Source organism: Leptosomus discolor, chromosome Z (genome assembly GCF_034619465.1).
Source record: "Leptosomus discolor isolate bLepDis1 chromosome Z, bLepDis1.hap2, whole genome shotgun sequence".
In the NCBI taxonomy this organism is placed as follows: Eukaryota; Metazoa; Chordata; class Aves; order Leptosomiformes; family Leptosomidae; genus Leptosomus; species Leptosomus discolor.
Genome location: NC_141419.1, coordinates 30,808,773 through 30,833,064, shown reverse-complemented (window position 1 = coordinate 30,833,064; position 24,292 = coordinate 30,808,773). Strand labels below are relative to the sequence as shown.

Here is a 24,292-nt window from a genome sequence, read left to right as displayed (position 1 = left end):
GCTAAGGGTTATGAAATACAAAGTACCATTCAGTGGCTTTGTGAGGATGCAGTATCGATGCATTCACAGTCTAGAAAGCTTTGAATGGTAAAGTGTATTTAATTTCTGTATGTAATTTCCTAAACTCTTACATTAACAGAGGGCACCTCAAAGCAAGCATGATGCAGGTTCGCATGATACAGAGAGGCAGAGTGAAGGTCAAGGAGCAGCAGAAATCAGCGTGGCAACTAGCAGTACTGGTCAGGTAAATTAGTTATGTTGTTTGTTGATCGTATAGTTAAATACTCGAAATGTACAATACTTACATATTGGTATGTATACCTTATGGTGTTTGTATGCCTGCTCATTTTAAAAAGATGTGTGTTTTTCTTCTTTCCATCTATTAAGTGAGAAATTTCTTGTATTTATTGGAACGAAATATGTTAATAAGATGAAGTATAAATATTCAATAATGCGGGGAGCATTTTTCTTTTGTTTAAATTATTGATGAGCTTAATGCTATGAAGGCGATAACAGGAACGACACATCAGAAAATGTATTTTATTGTAGATGAACTGTAATATTAGAAGTATGATCTGATTATGGAAAATTGTTCAAATTTTCACTTTAGAAATTATCGCTGAAATATCGGTGGTTTTTAAAAAGAGGAGAAGCAAATGACAGGTTTATCATTAATGTTTCTTTAATACTGTTTTAGGTAAAGCTTTGAAACAGTATTATCAATGAGGTAATCTCCTGGAAGTGTGCTGAAGGGCTATTTAAAATAATCTTTCATTGCTGTTTTATCGATGAAATGTATTAGTGGAATATTTTGAGGGGTACATTAAATTCTTGTCTTTTTAAAACAAATCTTTTTCAAAAATTACAACTTCTCTCTTTGGCTAATAATACTTTGATTTATTTACCGTGTGCTAATGATCCTTCCCTTCATGATTTCCAACTGTAGCTGAGACATTCCCCCTAGTAATTTGGGTTCTTAAAACTTCACACTACGAATTTAGTAGTTGATTTTGTATGTAAAATATTTTTGCTACTCTAGGGAAGTAGAATTATTTAAATACTTCTGAAAATGTCTTGTACAAGAAGATTTGTCAAAAAGAATTGTGGTTTGGCTAGAATATTTCACTTGATTAAATATTACTCACAGCCCATAATTTTGCTTTTGGAATACGTTTGATCACCATTTGGAATTAAGTTCTATCAGCCATATCTGAGCAATTGCTTGAGGCTCTGACTCTAATTCTTACGACAGCTTTATTGTTTGGGAAGAAAATAGTCCAGTGCTGCTTTGGGGCTGAAAGCATAATGTAATTAAATAATTGATGCATTGTGGATGTATCATCCATCTTCAGTGTATGAATCAGGAGTTTTTCTGGACAACATTATTTTACAGGGAAGGAAGGAAGGGATTGTCGTGTCTTGGCAGACTTATGCAAGTAGGAGATTCATTCATACTTCATTTGAGGTCTTATGTTGAGGATTTGTGCAATTTTGAACTTTCCCTCATAAAGATGTTTAAAACATGCATTTTCTTTCCTCCTGGAGGTGGATAGAGCTGGGGCGCCGAATCTGTATTAGAACAGACATCTGGGGATTATTTACTTTCAGTGCAAGTCCAGACAGAGGAGGTTTAATGGATTGGGCATAACATTTATTTCTGATAAACCAGCTCAATATACTTTGAGAAATCACTATTCAGTGGAGTGCGAAAAAAACAAATAATTTGATTCTAATTGGTTTTGCAGTCATATAATTAATGTTAATTGAAACACTGCCAATGGAATCCAGGATTTTTCAGGAATCAGTTATGTCCTTTTTGCACCATCTTTCAGCTGTCTTCTCTTTTCCATTATGCTCACTGTCCTGCTGCTGAAATAAAATTTTTTTCATACCTTTGTTTTGCAAGTTTTATAAAGGAATTCAATGAGATTGTCTACTTTCTTAAAAAAATGTACCAGAAAATAGGGAAATTACCTAATTGACAGCGTAAATAGCAAGTGTAGTGAAACAATGAGTGAAAGACGGTGAAGTATAAAAGGAGAAAACAAGATGAAGTAGACAGATAGGAGAAGATTTTGAAAAAGCAGGTTCTACACAAGAAGAGTCCACGTGACACCTCCTTGTCATTTCCCATTCTCTCAGATGAATGGCTACATACCTTACACTAGTTCTTCATGTCAGTCTTTAGCAGCCGGTAAGAAATGTAGTCGCACTTCATTTGGGCATCTTGGCCTCTTCAAAGTAACAAGGCTACATGATGGCTCTGAAGGAAATAGTAATCTGAATCAAAGTTGATAAAGTTTGGGGAAACCAATAAGAAAACTATGCTATTTCTGTCTACACTGTGGTGGATTTTAATACGTAGTGCTCCAAACTTAGGTCTTTTACCTTCTTGGATAAAATGATCATACTGAACTTAATAATGGAGAATTCTGGCACATGCATTATGTTGAACCTGTAATCCTCTGAATGTAGTTCGAGGACAAGATGATATGAAGGGATTGCTGGATATAAAAATCTGGGAATTCATTCCCATATTCCTAGCACTGCAGATTATTTAAGTGAATAATTGAGAAAGTCCAATATGATTTTCATTCTAAGCTTTAAGATTTTGAATTTTTCCTATAGTCAACAGACAAAATAAGGGCTTGTTTACATAGTAAGTATATATAGGAATAAATTGTGTGAATTCAAATCATTCTAGTTATACTCTTTCAGCATAATACTTATTCTGGAACTTGCCTGAAATGTTCTGGATTCAAATGGGAGAGTGAAATGAGTATAATAATGAGTGTGTCAATATTCCAGTATAACTAGAATTTTTTTTCTGTCTAGAAAAACACTACATGAAGTTATTCCTACCTGTGACTTTCAACTTCAAATTTAAGATGTTGAACTGTATGAACAGCAAATACTCAGAGAGGAATATTCTTCTTCTTTCTTTATGGTGCTCCTAGAAAAAACATAGAAATTATTTCAGGGTGTATTTCATACAGTTTTCTTCAGTGTGTTGTATATTTTTATTGAAAAAAGGTTGATACTTATTGATCCAGATAGCTTGAAAATGTTGTTTTGCAAATTAGGCTAATAATTTGATGAACAGATTTTCGCTTTTGTAGAGAATCAACGAAAGACTGGTGACTGCCTCAGTAAAACAGTGTTCTGATACTAAAAGTGTTTGCAGTCAAATGTATTTTTAAGTTCCCCAAAGTGAATGGGAAGGGAGGGACACAGAGAAACTTCACAGATAGGAAGCAGAGAAAAAGAAAGAAAACAACAGCAAAAGAAAACAAACAAAAAAGGCAAAGGCAGTGAGTGGATAAAAGGTAGTACGAAAAGAAAAAATGTAAATACACAAAATTAATTAAAAGAGGACAAAGACGCTAATAACTGAGTCTTGCTACTACAGGGAGGAGCATGCTATTTACAATAATTTCTAGGGAAATTACGGCAAATAGCTTCATCATTACTTATAGCTTTTCATTAAAAAATGAAGTAGATTCATCCACTTGTAATTTGCTTTTGGTATGGACAATTTCAAATAGGGTTACTGCTTGTCCAGATGAATCTCTCTTTACTTCTCAGTTTTTGCATACTGGTTTCGTTGTGAGGAAGTACAGATTTATTCCTCTGCACTACATAATCTGACATAAAAGTTGAGGCTGGTTTTTTCCTCTCTGTAAAAATTATTATTTGTTTTGTTGCAAAATCCACTTCTTCTTGGTGAAAACAGTAATCATGAAATAATTGCATTGAAAATACAACTCTGTTGAGACTTAATTTCCAGAAAAGTGGTTAATAAACCCAGTTATAAGTGACCTGAGTTGTGGCAGGGCGGAGACGACCCAATTTAACAAGAGTAAGTTGACAGTTCATTACTTATCAATATGATTTCATGACCCAGTGCTGAAACTGAATTAGGCAGTAGTTGTTTTTTTTCACTCAGACTTTGTTTTATACTGAATTGTTGTTTAAACTTGTAGGGTTCTGCTGCTCGAATGGATCACGAGACAGCCAGTGTTATGAGCTCCAGTAGTAACTATTCTGTTCCTCGCAGACTGACAAGTCATCTGGGTACCAAGGTAACCGAAGATTACAAACCACAGGTCGCTAATGCTACATTTTTACTAATACAATAACCTCATTGTTTCTGCCAATAGTACTAATACTAGCTGAACGATCTATCCACGCATAGTAATTTTATGGAGTTAAAATTTTAGAATTTTTTTTCAACTTTTAAAATATATGCACAGAAATCCTTTTTTTTTTTACTTGTTGATGATCAGTTAAGAGTTGTTACAGTAAGGAAAAAAGGGTTGCTAGAAATTACTAGACTATCTAAAAAGCTTGTGATGTTGATTTATAATCCATGATGGAAATTAACCCTTTTAAGAGCTGTTCCTCAAATACTTTTCCAGAGTGCAAATCCACAAAACAGATGCAGTTGCTAAGAAATGAAATGGGGGGAAAAAAAAAAGAAAAAAAGAAAAAAATGGTGAAAATTATGTAAGCCCTTGACGGTGATAAATGTCCATTCACAAAAGACTGTGCTCAAAGTATATGTGCAGCATGAAGAGAGAGGGGAAGAAAAGGGCAAACCTGTAACACAACTGAGTTCATGAACCACTGGAGTTTATATTACAGTATAGATACTATCGGTGGTATGCTGAGCACAGTCTTCTGGGAAGCAGGGCCTATTAGCTTGACATAGTATTAATTACTTTGGGCCTTAAAACAGTGTTATAATTTTGTAATTTCAGTCCTGCACTATATATGCATGTACCAAATGGAGGTGACATCAGTTAGTCTGTCTGCGAGTTTTCATTGCAAATTGCGAAATTCCCAAAAGCTGCAAACAACGGGAGAGCCCTGAAGGCAGGGAAAGGGACTGAGTGTGGAAGGATACAGGCAAAGAAACGGATTGAACTGAGTGTGCTGTGGGGTAGGAAAAGATTAATGTTAATGCCTGAGAAGAGGGGAAGTGGTAGAGATTCTAAATAGGGGAATACATTTACAGATGCAGAAGAGGGTGTGTCTGTGATCAGTGTGCATATACAGAGAGAGACAGATGGACAGGGGTTTTTTGGTTGGTTTTTTTTGGGGGGTTTTTTTTTTTCAGTTTTTCCTATACTGTATTTGCCACAACCTGGACACCAGATTTTGGCTTCTTCAGCTTTATTCTCTGACAAAATCTTTACCTTATAACACCGAAATAAAGCTGCCACTTGAAATATCCGTCAAGAGGCATGCATAAAACATTAAATTCACTCTCCCTTAAGAATCCAAGTGGTTTGTTTTAATACTATATTTGACATTTCCCACACCAAGAAGACAGGATCTCCAAACTGAGATGCTAGGCTATCATGAAATTGGCTTCAGGACTATTTCAGTGGATTTTACATGTGATCATACAGTTTCACAGATACTAAGATCTCTACTGCTTCTGCAATCCTGTAGTATCTAGAGAAGTACGTGTTAACAGACTTGCTGCTTAGCCTACCCACTGCTGTCCAGTTTTTTTATAACTTGGTATTTGTACTCCAGGCACATTTGAATTGTCTCTGTAGAAACCAAATAAAATCATTCCTTGGCCTTGTAACCAGTGCAAATACCTAGTTATTAGTAGAAAACATTATCTAACATTATAAAGTCTCATTTCTTCCTTAATTGCTATATTCTAAAGAAGCACACACACTGCTACTTTACAGTTCCCTTTGATAGTTTCTTTATGTTATGCTTTGAGTTTGAATGTTCCTGTTCATCTTGACTGTAGGAGTTTGGAGTTTCTAGGTGGCATATAAAATCATCCTCTACATCCTGTTATTCTACTAAAAGTTCACTAGAAGAACCAAATGCATTTCTTGATCTATTCTGGAAGGAAACAAAATGAGAAAGACAAACCAAATAGTGCATCGATCGCTGTATTACGTGACAGCCAAGAGAATCCCTCAAAAATTGCTATTTTTTAATGAGAAATTTGCTTACTCCAAGTTAAATGTGTAATGCTGGGTTTTCATGGCTTGATTTAATTTGACAAATACTCAGTATTTTATATATATTAAATGAGCATTTATCTTTTGCTGGTTTTATCCCTGTCAAGTTTAAAAAGTGTTAATTTAACTCTTCAGTTTTGCACTTGCTGTAAATAATCTGGTCCACATGCGAGTCATCATAACAAAAAATTATTAGTTAATTTGATGTAGTTTTAAAGGAAAACTTCAAAATGCACATCAGATTTTTTTAGCACAGGGTAAGCTAAAAATGCATGTAATCATTCTTATCCTTTGTCTAGAGTAATTGTATTTAATACCGCATAAGAAATAGTTTTTCACTGAAGAACATCTTTACATGCAAGTGTGATTCATACAGCACATTTTTTGAGAAAGAAGTTATTTTAGATATATTTTAGGTTTCTCAAACTTAAACACTTTGATTAGTGTGTTTATTTAATCTTTTTATACAATGGAAATCTAGAAGTCTTTGTTATTGGTCTTGTAGATAGATACCTATACATAGAGCTACTGCCCACCACTTCTAGCCATTTAACCACTAAGTGAAATTTATTAAGATTGTGAACGCTGAAGTAGTAATAGTACTTAATTATCTCCAAATAGCACAAATTTTTGTGCCATTAAATACATTTTTTTTGCTCATGTGTACCATTCAAAAGTCATTTTAATTTAATTTAATGTGTATTTTTAAAATGTAACTGTATTTTTAAAATCATTTGACCTGCAGGTGGAAATGGTGTATTCATTGTTATCAATGCTTGGTACTCATGATAAAGATGACATGTCAAGAACATTGCTAGCAATGTCTAGCTCCCAAGACAGCTGCATAGCCATGCGTCAGTCTGGATGTCTTCCCCTCCTCATCCAGCTTTTACATGGCAACGATAAAGACTCTGTCTTGTTAGGAAACTCTCGTGGTAGTAAAGAGGCCCGTGCCAGAGCCAGCGCAGCACTGCATAACATCATTCACTCCCAGCCTGATGATAAGCGAGGCAGACGGGAAATCCGTGTGCTCCATCTTTTGGAGCAGATCCGTGCTTACTGTGAAACGTGTTGGGAATGGCAGGAAGCACATGAACAAGGCATGGACCAAGACAAAAACCCAAGTAGGTTCTGCAAGCCGTATAAAAATGTTTCAAGGATATATTGAAAACAGTGACTTTACAGAAAGTACAACTTCAGTCTGACTTCTTGTTGAATATGTGTGAGTTTTCTTACGTGTGTGTGTGTATTTTTTTTTTTTTTAAGTTGAGGTAGTGTTAGCAAATAGTATCTGTTACAGACATGATACCCTACTTACAAACTTGTTACTTAAATCATAGTCCTTGGTGTGCTTTCCAGTAATAATTCTAGTATTTTATATTTATAATCTGTAAATTAGTATTGTATATGTGTTCATTATATTATCCACATTTTAATAGATATTGAAACATATCTACATAAATAATGCCAAGTTGCTTTTCATGCAGATGTATTCAGGGGATAGCACATTTCGTTTAGGAGGGACAGAGAGCACAAATTAAACCATCTCAATTTATTCAATACAATATGAATTGTTATTTTTGTAATGTTGCATGTAAGAAATATTTCAGTATTACCATTTGAAAGAGGTGACAATGTAAGTGAATCAGAAGTTTTCTCAGGGTACAGTTAGAAAAAAGATTTAACCTGGATTGCTTAGCTGCTTTTCTCAATTGAGAGCATTTTGTAAGTATAGTCTGTAGGTGTCCTTGACAGACGTGCTACTGAAATCACTGGGCTCCATCATGGATGCTGGAGTTTGCTACAAGAGACGTTTAGCACAAGCAGGGCTCTGACAAGATGTTCCAATACGATTTGTGCAATAGCCAAATATAGCTTACAAAAATATGAACTTAAAAACTTTTCAGTTATGAAACAAAGAGTGTCATTAACCATTGATAAGTCATAACACCCAAAGAAACAGCTTCACATTAGGTGGCGTATTATTTAATGCCACCAGAATATTTAAATTTATTGATTCATTTCACTAAGATTATTAATTTTTAAAATTAATAACAAATCTTTACGTACTGGGAGTCATATTTTTTGCTTAATACATACATTCAGGATTTTCCCTGATTTATTTTTTAGCATCAAATATATTTCTCGTACGCACATTTCTTAGTAACATTCTTAACTAATAGTGTGTTTGTGGATTACTGGGAAGATCGACCCTGAACAAAACTGCAGTCAATTTATTTTAAGATTAGATTTGCTTTGGAAAACTTATGATCTAGACAAAAATCACCTAGAAAATACTGATTGTTACCTGTTTCTGGATCAGTGCCTGCTCCAGTGGATCATCAAATCTGTCCTGCAGTGTGTGTTTTGATGAAACTTTCATTTGATGAAGAACACAGGCATGCAATGAATGAGCTCGGTAAGAGCAAATGTCTTTTCTGACTTTCTTTGAGAAGCTTGCTGGAAATGCTGACGCTCCTTGTGTACCTCACTGGATATATGACTTTTTTTCCTACTAGTTTAAACAGATCATCAGTTCATCGGTGTCAGTTCTTGCCCTCTAAGTGATAAATGCTGTTTAGATTAACCAGGCCATTCCCCAGTGGATAAATTACTATGTCAGTTACTCTTTTTTTCTGGCATGAATTGTGAATTTTGGAGGAGTGTTATTATTACGGAAACATGCACAATTTTAGAAGTATTGGACTTACAATGGAGACTGCTTTTCAGAGTGGGAGTTTTTTTGTTGGGTTTCTTTTTGTCTTGAGTTGGTTCCTGTTTAACAGCCTGAATTTTTTTAGTCCCTGCTTAGTAAATTCTGAGCATGCAATTTTCCTTAATTTAGCACTTTTCATTATCAATGAAAGTAGTCTTTGTATTTTTCTCAGAAGGTATCATTCAGTGATAATAATTAAATCGGTAATTTTCAGGTCTACTAAATAGCCTTTTATGTAACTGGTGCGAGTTCATCAGTCAAACATTATTTTGCCTGTGTTGAATTAAAAGACGAGGGTCCTTCTTCCTTCCTCGTAATTCTTCCTGTTGCCATTTTCCCCTGAAATCTCGATGTCATGCTGTCATACCTTTTGGTTGCTACTAAGCACAGGATTCAGGATCCAGAATCAGTATTTAAGAATTTATTTACCTTTCTGAGCCTTTTAGTTTTCATATGTTTGAGATTTCTTCTGTACATAGAAATGCAATATGTTCCTTAGTATATATATAATATACTAGTGGTATTACAGTACAGATATCATTTATTTTCTTATTTGTTTGCTTTTAAAGGAGGCTTGCAGGCCATTGCTGAACTGTTGCAAGTGGATTGTGAAATGTATGGACTTACAAATGATCACTATAGTGTTACCTTAAGGAGGTATGCTGGAATGGCTCTGACAAACTTGACTTTTGGAGATGTGGCAAACAAGGTAAGAGTAGAGTTTTAAACACAAGGTAATTTCAGTTCATAGCTATGTTTGAATTGTAATTCTCAAGACAGGTTATGAAAATCTCCAGGATAGGATATTGAGTTTGAGTTCAAGACAGCAGATCAAAATACCTCTATCATTTCACTGTGTTCCTGACAGCACCACAAACTGGCTGTTGTTTCATGCGAGTATAGTACCAACTCTCAAATTAAATCACTTAATTTGTCACTGAAAATAAGAATTTTACCTATTGGCTTAATTTTTTTATAAGCAATAGATTGGTATAGCACATAATTATTATGGACCAATGATTATGGATAGTGACTGATTTTTCTGAGGATGTTGAACTAAAACTGCTAATTGAGTCAAATTTTGTAAAGTTGCCAGTTATTTAACAATACTATTACTGTCTGACAAAATTTTGCAAACTTCTTCAGGCTAGAGCTTGCTTTTAAGTATTTGGAGCATATCTGGGCTCATAATGGGCACTACTTCAAATTATTGTTGGAAAAAATACATTCCCTGATTTCTGACAAGGACTTTGCTTTCAAAACATAGGAAGGTTCAATGATTTTGTGCCCGAGTTTGCCAAGCTATGGATCTTAAAATAATTTTGTACTGAGAAGACTTATCTTTCTACTCTAGAGGAAGACATTTCAGGAGTGATGGAAATAACAGGCTTCATATAACTTGGTTTTTGTTCCAACTTTTAAATGATATTAAAGTGTAAATCCTCACTGAAAATGAACTGCTTCACAAAATACCATCTCTTTCCATCTTCCAATCAGTAACCACTACAGGACTGCAGTCACTGGGTTTATAGCATAAACTACTCAAAGATGTAAATGTACATGCTGTCCAGCTGATGAGTAGTACAGTACTAACGCATACTTTATTTTTGAATAATTTTAAATTGTGCTTTGTCACAAAGTATTTCCAACATAAGCCTTACAGTTTTTCAGTTGCTATTGTATTCTTAAAACGTTCTTATTCAAATGTCAGAAATGTTGTTATATTTGTGTCAGTTTTAAATAGTCATATTATTTTTCATACTATGTTTATTTGAAAGAAAAGAGTACAGTCATGAGACCGAATAGACAGTAGGTAGCAACACATTGTCAGCTCACAGGTGGTTTTTATCTGCCTCGTAGTAAAGAAGGCTTCCAAGGTAGTAATGTTCCAGATCATGTCCTAGACCTTCTGTAAAAATTACAAAATTTAGCACAATTACCACTTGGGTATTGTCCAGAATAGAAACTAATAGTTATGCTTAACTTTTTAGTTGTAAACCAAATTTTTATTGTTGCCAACGTATTTTATTGATCTTCAGATATGATTAGCTTAAAATATCAAAATGTTGAGCAAGAGCAGGCCACCTAACCCTTCATTTAATACTATTCACTTTCTTTTTAATTCTGTTTCCTAACAGGCTACATTATGTTCTATGAAGGGGTGCATGAGAGCTCTTGTAGCCCAACTGAAATCTGAAAGTGAAGACTTACAGCAGGTACTGACCTTTTGAGATTAAATACTTCTTTAGCTTGGACATTTCCATTACTTTGTATCCCATGAATTTCATTGCATTGTATTAAATATTGTATTTCTGCTCTCCTTTCCTAATATTTACCTTCCTTCTACTCATTTGGCCTCGCCAGCAATTATTTTTATACTTGAATTCTCTCATCTTCATGAAGTTTCTAGTGTGCTGTCCACAGTACACTTTTTTTAATTAGGTGCTCTCTTTGAAATACGCTTCATTCATCCCAGCCCGATTGGTTTTTTTTTCTCTTTTTTGGTAATTGTTGTTCTTACATCGTCTTGTGTGCCTTAACTTTGGTGTTTGTACTTGTACTTGTTCCACAACTTAGAAAGTACAACTTTCTTCTTGTAAAAATGCTTATCTGTGAGTCATATTTTGTTTTTTTTTTTTACCAGAGTACTTATAACACATGGGCTGTAAAACTCACTTTTATGACCCTGATCTGTTAGTGAAAGTCTAATTTTAAAGATAAGTTTGATCAATCTTAGATTCTATAATTTAGTTTACTAGTGATGGTGCTAATGGACTGGAGTTACCCAGAGGGTTAATAGAGTATTGTGGCTCCTCCTGCAGTTGCAACAAGTAAATAATAGGGGAATAATAGTAGAGGAAGCTGTGTTTCAAAAGAGAATCTGCATTTGACTTGACGAGTCATATGTAACTACTCTTGACACCAGCACCTCCCAAAGAAGCTTTCTAAGTATGAGCAAAGTGTTCAGTGTGCCACCTGACTGTATCTTCCAATGGCTCCTGCTGTGTTCAGAAAACAGCCTGAAAATAAACTCTTTAGGAAGTGCTTAGAGTTGAGAGCACAGAACTGTTCTTCATTGGTATGGACCTTGTTTAAAATTGTTAAATATTAAATTATAGTCCATTTTAATTAATATATACTGCAAACAAACTGGAAAAGCTTTTGGAAAGGAAAACCCTGTTTTCCTTGCAGTTTGACTGAATCATCAGATAAAGAACAATTTTAAGTAAAATTGACTTTTATCTCTTAAAACACTGTTCACAAAAAAATTTTCTAGCTAGCACTAGTTATGATTAAGAAAATAATTAGAATTATAATAGAGGTTATTGGGTAAACTCTCTGATTTGGTGTTAGGGCAGATATTAAGTATATTTAATATTCTTGAAAAGGAAGTCACGGACACATGGGCCCTCTGGTGTGCCTCCAGCCACTGGCATGTAGACCCCCGTACACACACACACAGAGACAGAGCAGGAAGTCCCTCACTCAGGAAAAGTTAGAAACGGGATTTAGTAAGAATATAGGACAGACTGCTCATCAGGCAAAGGGCATGGCTATACAAGCATATCAGCGAGACGACTGTTTAGATGCAACTGTGCCTTTCTGTCCCCTTATGCCTGTGGTTTCTCATGCTTGTACCTCCCTGAATCACCTAGATACATCCTTTTTCCTGCCTTTGGAACCTCTGGGTCCTCCCATCCCATAGTAAGTCTTCTACAGTCCCAGAATGCTCTTCCCATGGATCCCATGAAGTGTCCCACATCCCTAGGCGAGGACTTCTGGACTGACCTGCCTCAGTCCAGAAGGTGCAGAGGGCTGCTCCCATTGACTTCCCTGAATGGCTGTCACGCATGGGCCATGGTGCTGCAGGTCTCCTGGGAGAGCCCTGGGAAGAGCCTGGACAGGGTGCCCCCTCCTCTGAGCCCTTCGTTTGGGTTCCCACCTGCCTTTGAGCACCTGCGCGCCTCTGGGTGTGTAGAGACGGGCCTCTGACAGGCTGATGGCTCCTGTGGTGGGCCTGGGAGCAGCCAGAGCAGGGTATTACTGGTCTCTGCCATCTGCCCCCCCACCCCGTGCTCTTTTGTGGGTGTGGGAGTGAGCGTTCATCACATAATCTAACAAGCTTATGCACTTCTGTCACAATGAGAACATCCATAGGTAAAAGTTTTCTATCAGGTATATTTCATAAGGGATACGCATGCTTATTGGAGCCCATAAATGGATGGAGTTTAATATGTAATGACTGTCCACTATAGTGACAGTCTGTCTCAGTCTGGCTGCTGCCAAGGAAAAGGACATAGGCTGAATGGCTACTTATCTTCTGTAGGTGACTATCTGATTGTAAAAGGCACAGTGTATTCTTAAAAAAGCTTTATAAACATTAATCAAAGTAATCATACCACCTGCGAGACAGACAAGTGTTCTTGTTCTCGTTTACAAGCAGAACAGTTGAGAAAAAGATTATAGAAATCTCTCCTGAGATTACGTAACTATAGTGCAGACATCAGAGTAGAGCACAAATCTGAATTTCTGGACCAATTTTTCAACCAGTGTGGAAAGCAGGGAATCTGATTTCAAACCTTTGTTTTAGGTATCCACACACAAAAGGCAGTATCCTTTGATCCAACTTCATACTGAAATGTTAGAACAGTCTAGCAGACAACACAACAAAAAGCAGTTTTCAGCAAATTTTAGGTCAGTAGCGGAACATGACCACTGTTAATTAATCCATAACCTTCCAGAAATCCAGGAGGAAAGTCTGATAACCTGCTAAAGAAGTAGCTATATTGAGATACATTCTTTTCTTTCACATTTTGCAGGTCATTGCAAGTGTGTTGAGGAACTTGTCCTGGCGAGCAGATGTAAACAGTAAAAAGACTCTAAGAGAAGTTGGAAGTGTGAAAGCACTGATGGAATGTGCTTTAGAAGTTAAGAAGGTATGCTGTATAAATGATAGAGATAAATTTTGGAGAGATTGCATTTATTTTACCCAAAACAGAAATATTGTTGTCCTTTTTGTTAAAAGCAGTTGATCAGAATTTGGGGTGGCTTAGGTAACTTGCTTTGAAGAAGAGAGTTGCTTCAAGTTAACACAGCAGCAGACCACAATGTAGCAATGATATCTCAAAACTATAGTGTTTCTGTAACTTTATTTATGAAGGGTGACAGCTTTTGCCCTTCAGTTTCATGAGCCGTGCTGTTGAAATAGCCTTTTTTATAATTTTGCAATTCAATAATACCTCTTTTGAATTAGTGAACAGATAACTACCACTTCTGTAATTTTCTAGATATATTTTTGGTATCCAGACAGGATTATATTCCTGTCTTCTATATTCCATAGTCTTCTGCCAGCTAGTCTTCAGGACATTTTTACCTTTCTGGCAGCTAACAAGTATTGTGGCACATATTTCTGAAAACTTTGGGGCAAGCAATACCAAATCCATAGCTGAAAGAAGGAGAGAAGTGAACAAAAGTACTTGTGTGTGCACTGCTTCCTGCATATATCTTACTAGCCCAGAAAACAGAAATTGAAACATACATAACTCCTTGAAGCTAACTTAAGCATTTCTGAGAGCTTGTGATCAATAGTTGAAAACTTCTCTCATTCTGTCATTTTGTTATTTTCCTAGGAATCCACCCTAAAAAGTGTTCTGAGTGCCTTGTGGAATTTGTCAGCACACTGTACTGAGAACAAAGCTGATATATGTGCTGTTGATGGTGCTCTTGCATTTCTAGTCGGCACACTGACATACCGGAGCCAAACAAACACTTTAGCCATCATAGAAAGTGGAGGAGGAATATTAAGAAATGTTTCCAGTTTAATTGCTACTAATGAGGACCATAGGTGGGTATACTTTTTCTGAAAAACTTTAGCAGTTCCACATGTGTATTTACTAAACGGTTTCTATGACTGAGCCTTAATAAAGTCATGTATTAAGTGCAGAATTAAGTACAGTTACTTCTAATGCATTTGATAAGGCAAGTATTTCACTTACATAACAGGAATATGCAAACAGATTAATACCTGCTGGTTGTAAATGATGAACTGTATTAAAAGCTAACTGTTCATATTTGTAATAGGATTTGATTAGCATCCAGATGAAAGCTAGAGGAAATATTAGATAAATTTGCACTGGAGAATTTGTGATTATCCTTTCTAAGGGCAAAACTTGCCTCTAGCGTAATAGGTTTTTGGTTTGCTTTGTCTCTTATCCTTGTGAAATGCCACTTACTGATGTTTGTTTTCAATTACTCAACACCAGGCAAATCTTGCGGGAAAACAGCTGCTTACAGACCTTATTACAACACTTGAAGTCACACAGTTTGACAATAGTCAGTAATGCATGTGGGACCCTGTGGAATCTTTCTGCACGAAATGCAAAGGATCAGGAGGCACTGTGGGACATGGGAGCAGTCAGCATGCTGAAAAACCTCATTCACTCAAAACACAAGATGATAGCCATGGGTAGCGCTGCTGCTCTAAGAAACCTCATGGCAAACAGGCCAGCAAAATACAAGGATGCCAACATTATGTCTCCAGGATCAAGCTTACCATCTCTTCATGTCAGAAAACAAAAGGCACTGGAAGCAGAATTGGATGCACAGCATTTATCAGAGACTTTTGACAACATTGATAATTTAAGCCCAAAAGCATCTCACCGTAATAAGCAGAGACATAAGCAAAATATATACAGTGAGTATGTCTTGGACTCCAGTCGGCATGATGATGGTATATGCAGATCAGAGAGTTTTAATGCTGGTAATATGACGGTACTTTCACCATATTTAAATACCACAGTATTGCCTGGCTCCTCCTCTTCCACCAGAGGAAACATAGAAAATTCTCGATCTGAGAAAGACAGAAGTCTTGATAGAGATCGAGCAGTGGGTTTAAATACCTATCATCCAGCTGCAGAGAATACTGGGAGCTCCTCTAAGAGAATAGGAATGCAGATTTCAACTGCTGCAGCTCAGATTGCCAAAGTTATGGAAGAAGTAACAAGCATGCATATTCCACAGGAAGACAGAAGTTCTGGTTCCACTTCTGAAATGCACTGTTTGACAGAAGACAGAAATGCCCCGAGGAGATCAGCCACTGCCCATACTCACTCAAATACATACTTCCCTAAACCTGAGAATTCAAACAGGACATGTCCTGTGCCTTATGCAAAAATGGAATACAAGAGAGCTTCAAATGATAGTTTAAATAGTGTCAGCAGCAATGATGGCTATGGTAAAAGAGGCCAAATGAAACCTTCCATTGAATCTTACTCCGAAGACGATGAAAGTAAATTTTGTAGTTATGGTCAATATCCAGCTGATTTGGCACATAAAATTCATAGTGCAAATCATATGGATGACAATGATGGTGAGCTAGACACTCCTATTAATTATAGTCTTAAATACTCAGATGAACAGTTAAATTCTGGAAGGCAAAGTCCCTCTCAGAATGAAAGATGGGCAAGGCCTAAGCATATAATAGATGATGAAATGAAACAAAATGAACAAAGGCAGTCAAGAAGCCAAAATGCAACCTACCCCATGTACACTGAAAGTGGAGATGATAAACACATGAAATATCAGTCACCTTTTGGACAGCAAGAGTGCGTTTCTTCCTTTAGATCAAGAGGATCCAGTGGTTCAGATCAGAACAGAGTAGGCTCAACTCTTGGAATGAATCAGAAAGTAAACCAGTCCTTGTGTCACGTTGATGATTATGATGATGATAAGCCAACCAACTACAGTGAACGTTACTCTGAGGAGGAACAACATGAAGAGGAAGACAGACCAACTAATTATAGCATGAAGTACAATGAAGAGGAACATCATGTCGATCAGCCTATTGATTATAGTTTAAAATACTCAACAGAAGTTCCTCCTTCTTCTCAGAAGCCATCTTTTACTTTTCCAAAGACTTCTTCAGTGCAAAGCACTAAAACCGACCATATTTCCTCAAGCAGTGGGAGCACATCAGCCCCCTCAGCTGGTTCAAAGAGACAGAATCAGCTTCACCCAAATTCTGCACAGAGCAGAGGTGGTCATGCGCAAAAGACTGCCTCCTGTAAAACTCCTTCTATTAATCAGGAAACTATACAAACTTACTGTGTGGAAGATACCCCGATATGTTTTTCAAGGTGTAGCTCTTTGTCATCTTTGTCATCAGCTGAAGATGAAATAGGACGTGATCAATCTACACGTGTGACAGATGCTAATAACACACTACAGATAGCAGAACTAAAGGAAAACAGTGGGGCTCTGTCTACAGAAGGTGCAGTAAATGAAATCACATCAGCATCACAACACATCAGAACAAAATCCAGTAGACTTCAGGCTTCTAGTTTGTCTCCTTCGGATTCCTCTAGGCACAAAGCTGTTGAATTTTCTTCAGGTGCCAAATCTCCCTCAAAGAGTGGTGCACAGACTCCTAAAAGCCCACCAGAACATTATGTGCAGGAAACACCACTCATGTTCAGCAGGTGTACTTCTGTAAGTTCCCTGGATAGTTTTGAAAGCCGTTCAATTGCTAGTTCAGTTCAAAGTGAGCCTTGCAGTGGAATGGTAAGTGGTATTATAAGTCCCAGTGACCTTCCAGACAGCCCTGGACAAACAATGCCTCCAAGCAGAAGTAAAACACCACCCCCTGCTCAAGGAGTTCAAGTAAAAAGAGATGTGGGTAAAGGTAAAGTACCTAGTGCAGAAAAGAGAGAGCCTGGTCCTAGACAGGCAGCTGTAAATGCAGCGGTTCAAAGAGTTCAGGTACTGCCAGATGCTGATACGCTATTACATTTTGCCACAGAAAGCACACCGGATGGGTTTTCTTGCTCTTCTAGTCTGAGTGCCCTGAGTCTTGATGAGCCGTTTATACAGAAGGATGTAGAGTTAAGAATAATGCCTCCAGTTCATGAAAATGAACATGGAAATGAAGCAGAACCTGAACAGTCAGGTGATAGAAAGGATAACCCAGAGGAGAAAGCAGAGAAGCCTACTGAAGCAGAAAAAGACATTCTGGATGATTCTGATGATGAAGATGATATTGAAATACTGGAAGCATGTATTATTTCTGCAATGCCAACAAAGTCTTCACGTAAAGCCAAAAAGCCTTCTCAAGTATCTGCTCCAAAAATACCTCCTCCTGTAGCCAGAAAGCCCAGCCAGTTGCCAGTTTACAAACTTTTGCCTTCACAAAGCAGACTGCAATCCCAAAAGCATGTGAGTTTTACACCGGGAGATGATATGCCACGGGTATATTGCGTTGAGGGTACACCAATAAATTTTTCAACAGCTACATCTCTGAGTGATCTCACAATTGAATCACCCCCGAGTGAGTTGGCCAATGTAGACAGTGTGGGAATTGGAGCAGAGTCAGGGGAATTTGAAAAGCGAGATACCATTCCTACAGAAGGTAGAAGTACTGATGACTCTCAGAGAGCAAAAAGCTCAACTGTGACTCCCCCAGGCCTGGATGATGATAAAACAGAAGAGGGTGATATTCTGGCTGAGTGCATTAACTCAGCTATGCCAAAAGGAAAAAGTCACAAACCTTTCAGAGTGAAGAAGATAATGGATCAAATTCAACAAGCCTCTTCATCTCTAAGTCATAAAAAACTACCAGAAGGTGAGAAAAAGAAGCCAACATCACCAGTAAAGCCTGTTCCCCAAAATAATGAATACAGAGCACGTATAAGAAAAACCACAGAGCCTAAAAGCAATATTAATAATGAAAGAAGCTATCCAGAGAACAGAGATGCAAAGAAACAGAATCTTAAAAATAATTCAAGAGATTTTAATGATAAATTGCCAAATAACGAAGAGCGTGTAAGAGGAAGCTTTGCGTTTGATTCCCCTCATCATTACACACCTATTGAGGGAACTCCTTACTGTTTTTCACGGAATGATTCCCTAAGTTCTTTAGATTTTGATGATGATGATGTTGACCTTTCAAGGGAGAAGGCAGAATTAAGAAAAGGAAAAGAAGGAAAGGAAACAGAAACTAAAGACTGCACTAATCCAGAACAGTCTTCAAATCAGCAGCCAAGTAACAGGGCACAAGTTTGTCAAAAACACCCAACAGGCAGAAGCCAGCCTAAAACGTTCTCTCAGTCAGCTAAGGATATTCCAGACAGAGGAGCAGCTGCAGATGAGAAAATGCAGAGTTTTGCTATTGAAAACACACCTGTTTGTTTTTCTTGCAATTCATCTCTTAGTTCCCTCAGTGATACTGATCAAGAAAACAATAACAACAAAGAAGGGGAACCTGCAAAACGTACTGAGGCTCCTGATTCACAGATGGAATCAAACAGACCACAGACTTCTGGTTATGCACCTAAATCATTTCATGTTGAAGACACTCCTGTATGCTTCTCTAGAAATAGCTCTCTGAGTTCTCTTAGTATTGACTCAGAAGATGATCTTTTGCAGGAATGCATTAGTTCTGCTATGCCTAAAAAGAAAAAACCCTCAAGAATAAAGAGCGAAAGTGAAAAAAATAATTCTAGAAATACAGGTGGTATATTGGCAGAAGATTTAACACTGGATTTGAGAGAGATACAGAGGCCAGATTCAGAACACGGGTTCTCACCTGATTCAGAGAACTTTGATTGGAAAGCTATACAAGAAGGTGCAAATTCTATAGTTAGTAGCTTGCATCAAGCTGCGGCTGCTGCATCGCTTTCTAGACAAGCTTCATCAGACTCTGATTCTATCCTTTCATTAAAATCTAGTATTTCTCTAGGGTCACCATTTCATCTTACCCCAGACCAAGAAGAAAAACCTTTCACTAGTAATAAAGGTCCACGAATTCTTAAGCCAGGAGAGAAGAGTACACTGGAGTCTAAAAAAGTAGAATCTGAAAGCAGGGTGATCAAAGGAGGGAAGAAAGTGTATAAAAGTATAATTACAGGAAAAGGTCGCTCCAGTTCAGAAGTTTCAAACCAGTTGAAGCAACCACAACAGACAACTGTGCCTTCGATTTCACGTGGTAGGACAATGATCCATATTCCAGGAGTTCGAAATAGTTCTTCCAGTACTAGCCCTGTTTCCAAAAAAGGTCCCCCACTCAAAAACACAAACTCCAAGAGTCCCAGTGAAGGCCAAAGTTTGACTAGTTCTCCAAGAGGAGTCAAGTCATCAGTGAAACCTGAGCCAGCTCCTGTAACTAGGCAACCATCAGGGCTGAACCAGAGTGGATCAAGTAAAGGACCTTCTAGATCTAGAGACTCCACTCCTTCTAGACCTCAACAGCAGCCATTAAGTAGGCCTCTGCAATCTCCTGGCCGAAACTCAATTTCCCCAGGAAGAAATGGTATAAGTCCTCCCAACAAACTGTCTCAGTTGCCAAGGACATCATCTCCTAGCACAGCTTCAACTAAATCTTCAAGTTCAGGTAGAATGTCATATACATCACCAGGCAGGCAGATGAGCCAGCAAAACCTTACAAAGCAAACTGCCTTACCTAAGAGTACCAGTAGCATTCCACGAAGTGAGTCTGCTTCAAAAGGGTTAAACCAAGCTCTCAGCAGTGGTGGATCAAACAAAAAGACTGAACTATCCAGAATGTCATCCACAAAATCTAGTGGAAGTGAATCTGACAGATCCGAGAGACCTGTTCTTGTTCGTCAGTCAACTTTTATTAAAGAAGCTCCGAGCCCAACTCTAAGACGGAAATTAGAAGAGTCAGCTTCATTTGAATCTCTGTCTCCTTCCAGGCCGGATTCTCCCACAAGGTCCCAACTACAGACCCCAGTTTTAAGTCCATCTCTTCCTGATATGTCTTTATCCACTCATTCAACTGCCCAGACTAGTGGTTGGCGAAAATTACCCCCTAATCTGAGCCCTTCTGTAGAATATGATGGGAGACCAGCAAAACGTCATGATATAGCTCGTTCTCATTCTGAGAGTCCATCTAGATTGCTGATCAATAGATCAGGAACATGGAAGCGTGAGCACAGTAAGCATTCCTCATCACTTCCTCGTGTAAGCACTTGGCGAAGAACTGGAAGTTCCTCCTCAATTCTGTCAGCTTCTTCAGAATCCAGTGAAAAGGCAAAAAGTGAAGATGAAAAGCAACATGGAAGTTCTCTTTCCGGACACAAGCAAAGTAAAGAAAGCCAAGCACCAGCAAAAGGTACTTGGAGAAAAATAAAAGAAAATGAAATTTCTCAGATAATGAATGATCCTCAGCATTCTTCCTCAGGTGCCACAAATGGCTCCGATTCCAAAACTCTCATCTACCAGATGGCACCAGCTGTCTCTAAGACAGAGGACGTGTGGGTGAGGATAGAGGACTGCCCAATTAACAATCCTCGATCTGGAAGGTCCCCAACTGGAAATACTCCCCCTGTTATTGACAGCATTTCAGAGAAAGGGGGTGTGAATGGTAAAGATTGTAAAGAAATTCAAGAAAAACAAACCCCAGGGAATGAAGGTGTTGCTGTTCGTACCATTGGTTTAGAAAACCGTCTGAACTCTTTCTTTCAGATAGACAGTCCAGACAAGAAAGGCACTGAAACAAAGTCTCTGCAGAATAATCCTGTTCCTGCACCAGAAAATAATGAAGGTACTGTCAGTGAGCGTACACCATTCAGTTCCAGTAGCTCAAGCAAACATAGCTCCCCCATCGGTGCTGTTGCAGCAAGAGTGACTCCGTTCAACTACAATCCAAGCCGCAGGAAGAGTAGCGTGGACAATAGTTCTGCTCGGCCATCACAGATACCGACTCCAGTAAACAACAGCACGAAGAAACGTGACTCCAAGTCTGAAAATCCAGACTCCAGTGGAACTCAGAGTCCTAAACGTCACTCTGGCTCTTACCTGGTAACTTCTGTTTAAGTGCAACAAAAAATAAATAAAACTGATGTATTATATACAGCAGCTATTTAGAAATTTTGTTTCAAATGAAACTAAAAGATTGGGGATTGACTTTTTGTTGTTTTTATTTGTTGTAAATAGGTTTGATTCTTGTTAGAGTGTCCTTGTTCTGGAAGCCATATTTGATAGTATACTTTGTCTTCACTGGTAATATTTTGGAGGAATACCCGATTGACAGTTTGGAATAAAATTGCTAACGCAAGTATATTTGTACAGTATGTTTAACATATATTTAATTAGCATCCCATCCCATAATCCTTTAAATATTGCTTGTCATTGCAATCATGGAACATTGCAAATAGAGATGATACCATCATATTGCTTTATCAATCATTTCTAGATTACAGACTGACTAAACGACATCAGGGAAGAATTGGTATTATTTATGCAAAAAATATACTCGGTTTTAGTATTTGTGAGTCCATCTAACCCAATAATTAATCATGTAGCTGTGAAATTCACAGTAATATGGTTTCTGCTGAACAAGCTTTCCCAGCCTGCTTTTCTGCATGAATGGAACTGATGGTTCATTTTCTGAAGTAATGATTAACATTTCTGTGGTCACATAATGTGCATAGATAGTTATGGTGTAACAAGTTACACTTTCTTTGTGGTCTGCAAAAATGAGGAAAAAAAAAAAAAAAAAGAACTGTGTTAACTGTAAACTTGAACAAAATTATTTTACCTGAATTAGGTTTTATCTTAAAGTAGGTAGAATTTTTTTGCTATGCTGTAACTTGTTGTATATTCTGGTATTTGAGGTGAGATGGCTGCTCTTTTATTAATGAGACATGGGTGATGTCTCAACAGAGACTAAAATGAACATTTCAGAATAAATTATTACTATATGTAAATTGTGTGTGTTACTTCTGCATTACATAAAAGTACAGTATTTTATTTTGAGATGTCACCGTATAACATGTTGTATAATGCACTTACACTTAAGGCCTGATCCAACTGAATCTTGCACCTCCAATATTAGTTCTTCCTTATCACTGACAAATGGCTGTGGTAGGATGCTTATAGCAGTTGCAGGATCAGGCCCTAGGTCTTCTATAATATATTTGTAATTGAGACAGTTTCACACATCTCAGGTGCGTAACAAGGCTAAAAGCAGGGTATTTCCAGTAGCCAAGCAGTATAATTGTTTTCATGACTGCAAGCCTGAAACAATATTGTATCTATAAAAATAGTATTTGTAAAACAAAACATTTTTTTAATTGGGGAAAATAATGTAGAATGTGAAATAATGACCATAAGATGAAATTTTAATTCTATTTGAAAACTTCATGCATTTTTCTTAATTTATTTTTTAAAAAAGGGGATAATATTGCAAGAATCACATGGCAGCAAGACATTTCTTATCATAGTAGAAAAACAGTTTTATACACAAACCAGGACATTGGCTGCCTCAAGCCTTTTTGATGGGGATATGGTTTGTGTTAGAACAGTGCCAAAAAGACAGATTTGTGCTTTAAAAATATAAATGCAGTTTGAATTTATATGAGAATTGGTTTAAAGTAGAAACATGAGAGAACAGAATGTTAGCCATTCTGTGCGTGATTGAACAAACGATGAAATGCTATGTCAGTTTTGTTGTATCTCTGCTGGGCTGTTCTAAAGTTAGCATCCTAAATAATTGATATTCAGGATTCAAATGCCCTGATTTCAGGAAGCCCTGAAATAGAGCAATTTACCTTTATGGCAACTTTATCACAGTTGCAGAGCGTATCACATCTGTGGCTTTTGTACTTCATCTGGTACTGAAATGAATCAATTTTTATCTTGAATTCACCATAAGACATGCACTGTGTATGAACAGAATTGAGATACTATCAGCAGACAGAAGTCAATTTAGATCAAGTTAAAAGCCAATACCAAAAATACCTGTTTGGCAGAAGTGGTATCTTGTTTGCTCTTTTATTCTTTGGTTCCTGTCAGATTTTCTTAGAGACATGCCATGTTTCTGTATCATCTGGTGAGTCTGTTGACAAGCAGCGGTCCTCGTGTTAGCATTTGAAATATTTTGCATATAGTATCTTCACAAATATGAATATGAATATTAGTGTCCTTCTAAACATGAAATAGAGACAGATTATGTGGTGTGTTCAAAGTCCTGACTTCCTATTGGAGTAGAACACAGAACTCTTGTTGTTGAGTTTAAAATGCAAGACCACTTTTCTTATAAATGATGTGATGCTTTTTTTGTGCTGGGCTTTTAACTACTAATATGAAGATACACCATGTAATCAGGATAGCTGTTTAACACCAGCTTTACATCTGTGTCCTGTCTATTTAAGAATGTAAAGGAAAACTCAATCTTAATAAAGAAATTCTGATTGCAGTTTTGTGACTGAGGGAATCAGAAGATGAAGTGAAACAATAAATAATTGTATGCGTTTCGAACACCAGAATGTCTTTAAAAATTGTAGTGGCTTCTCTAGATCGTCTTGGAGGTACTTCTTGATCATTATAATTGGGAAGATTCTCTTAATATCCTTATAAGTAACCTATATTTGTAGCAAAGACAGATGAGAGAAACTTTCCAGCTATAAGGGTAGTCGTACACTAAAATGTGCTTCCCATGGGAGTTGTTAAATTTCCATTATAGAAGTTTTAAGAAGAGGTTTATGAAACATCTCATAGGGATGGATATAGTATATTTCATATTGCCTGTGTGCAGAGATGGGCTTAGGTGATCTTTTGAAATCCCTTC

The 24,292-nt window shown here is 37.2% G+C and overlaps 1 protein-coding gene across 6 annotated transcripts in view; it reads left to right on the top strand.

Moving 5' to 3' along the window:
• APC (APC regulator of Wnt signaling pathway) overlaps nt 1–22,430 on the top strand; it is a 66,216-nt gene extending 43,786 nt beyond the window's left edge. For 3 of the 6 annotated variants that reach the window (XM_086478945.1, XM_086478944.1, XM_086478942.1), the window contains 9 exons: nt 140–244; nt 3,984–4,082; nt 6,739–7,117; nt 8,317–8,412; nt 9,279–9,418; nt 10,848–10,925; nt 13,530–13,646; nt 14,340–14,554; nt 14,973–22,430. In XM_086478945.1, the coding sequence (XP_086335071.1) occupies nt 140–244; nt 3,984–4,082; nt 6,739–7,117; nt 8,317–8,412; nt 9,279–9,418; nt 10,848–10,925; nt 13,530–13,646; nt 14,340–14,554; nt 14,973–21,537 (7,794 nt within the window). In that variant the 3' untranslated portion in view covers nt 21,538–22,430. Of the gene's footprint in view, nt 1–139; nt 245–3,983; nt 4,107–6,738; nt 7,118–8,316; nt 8,413–9,278; nt 9,419–10,847; nt 10,926–13,529; nt 13,647–14,339; nt 14,555–14,972 lie in introns of all 6 variants that reach the window. The other 3 variants (XM_086478947.1, XM_086478946.1, XM_086478943.1) reach the window with 2 other exon arrangements.
• Nucleotides 22,431–24,292: the final 1,862 nt, after the last annotated feature.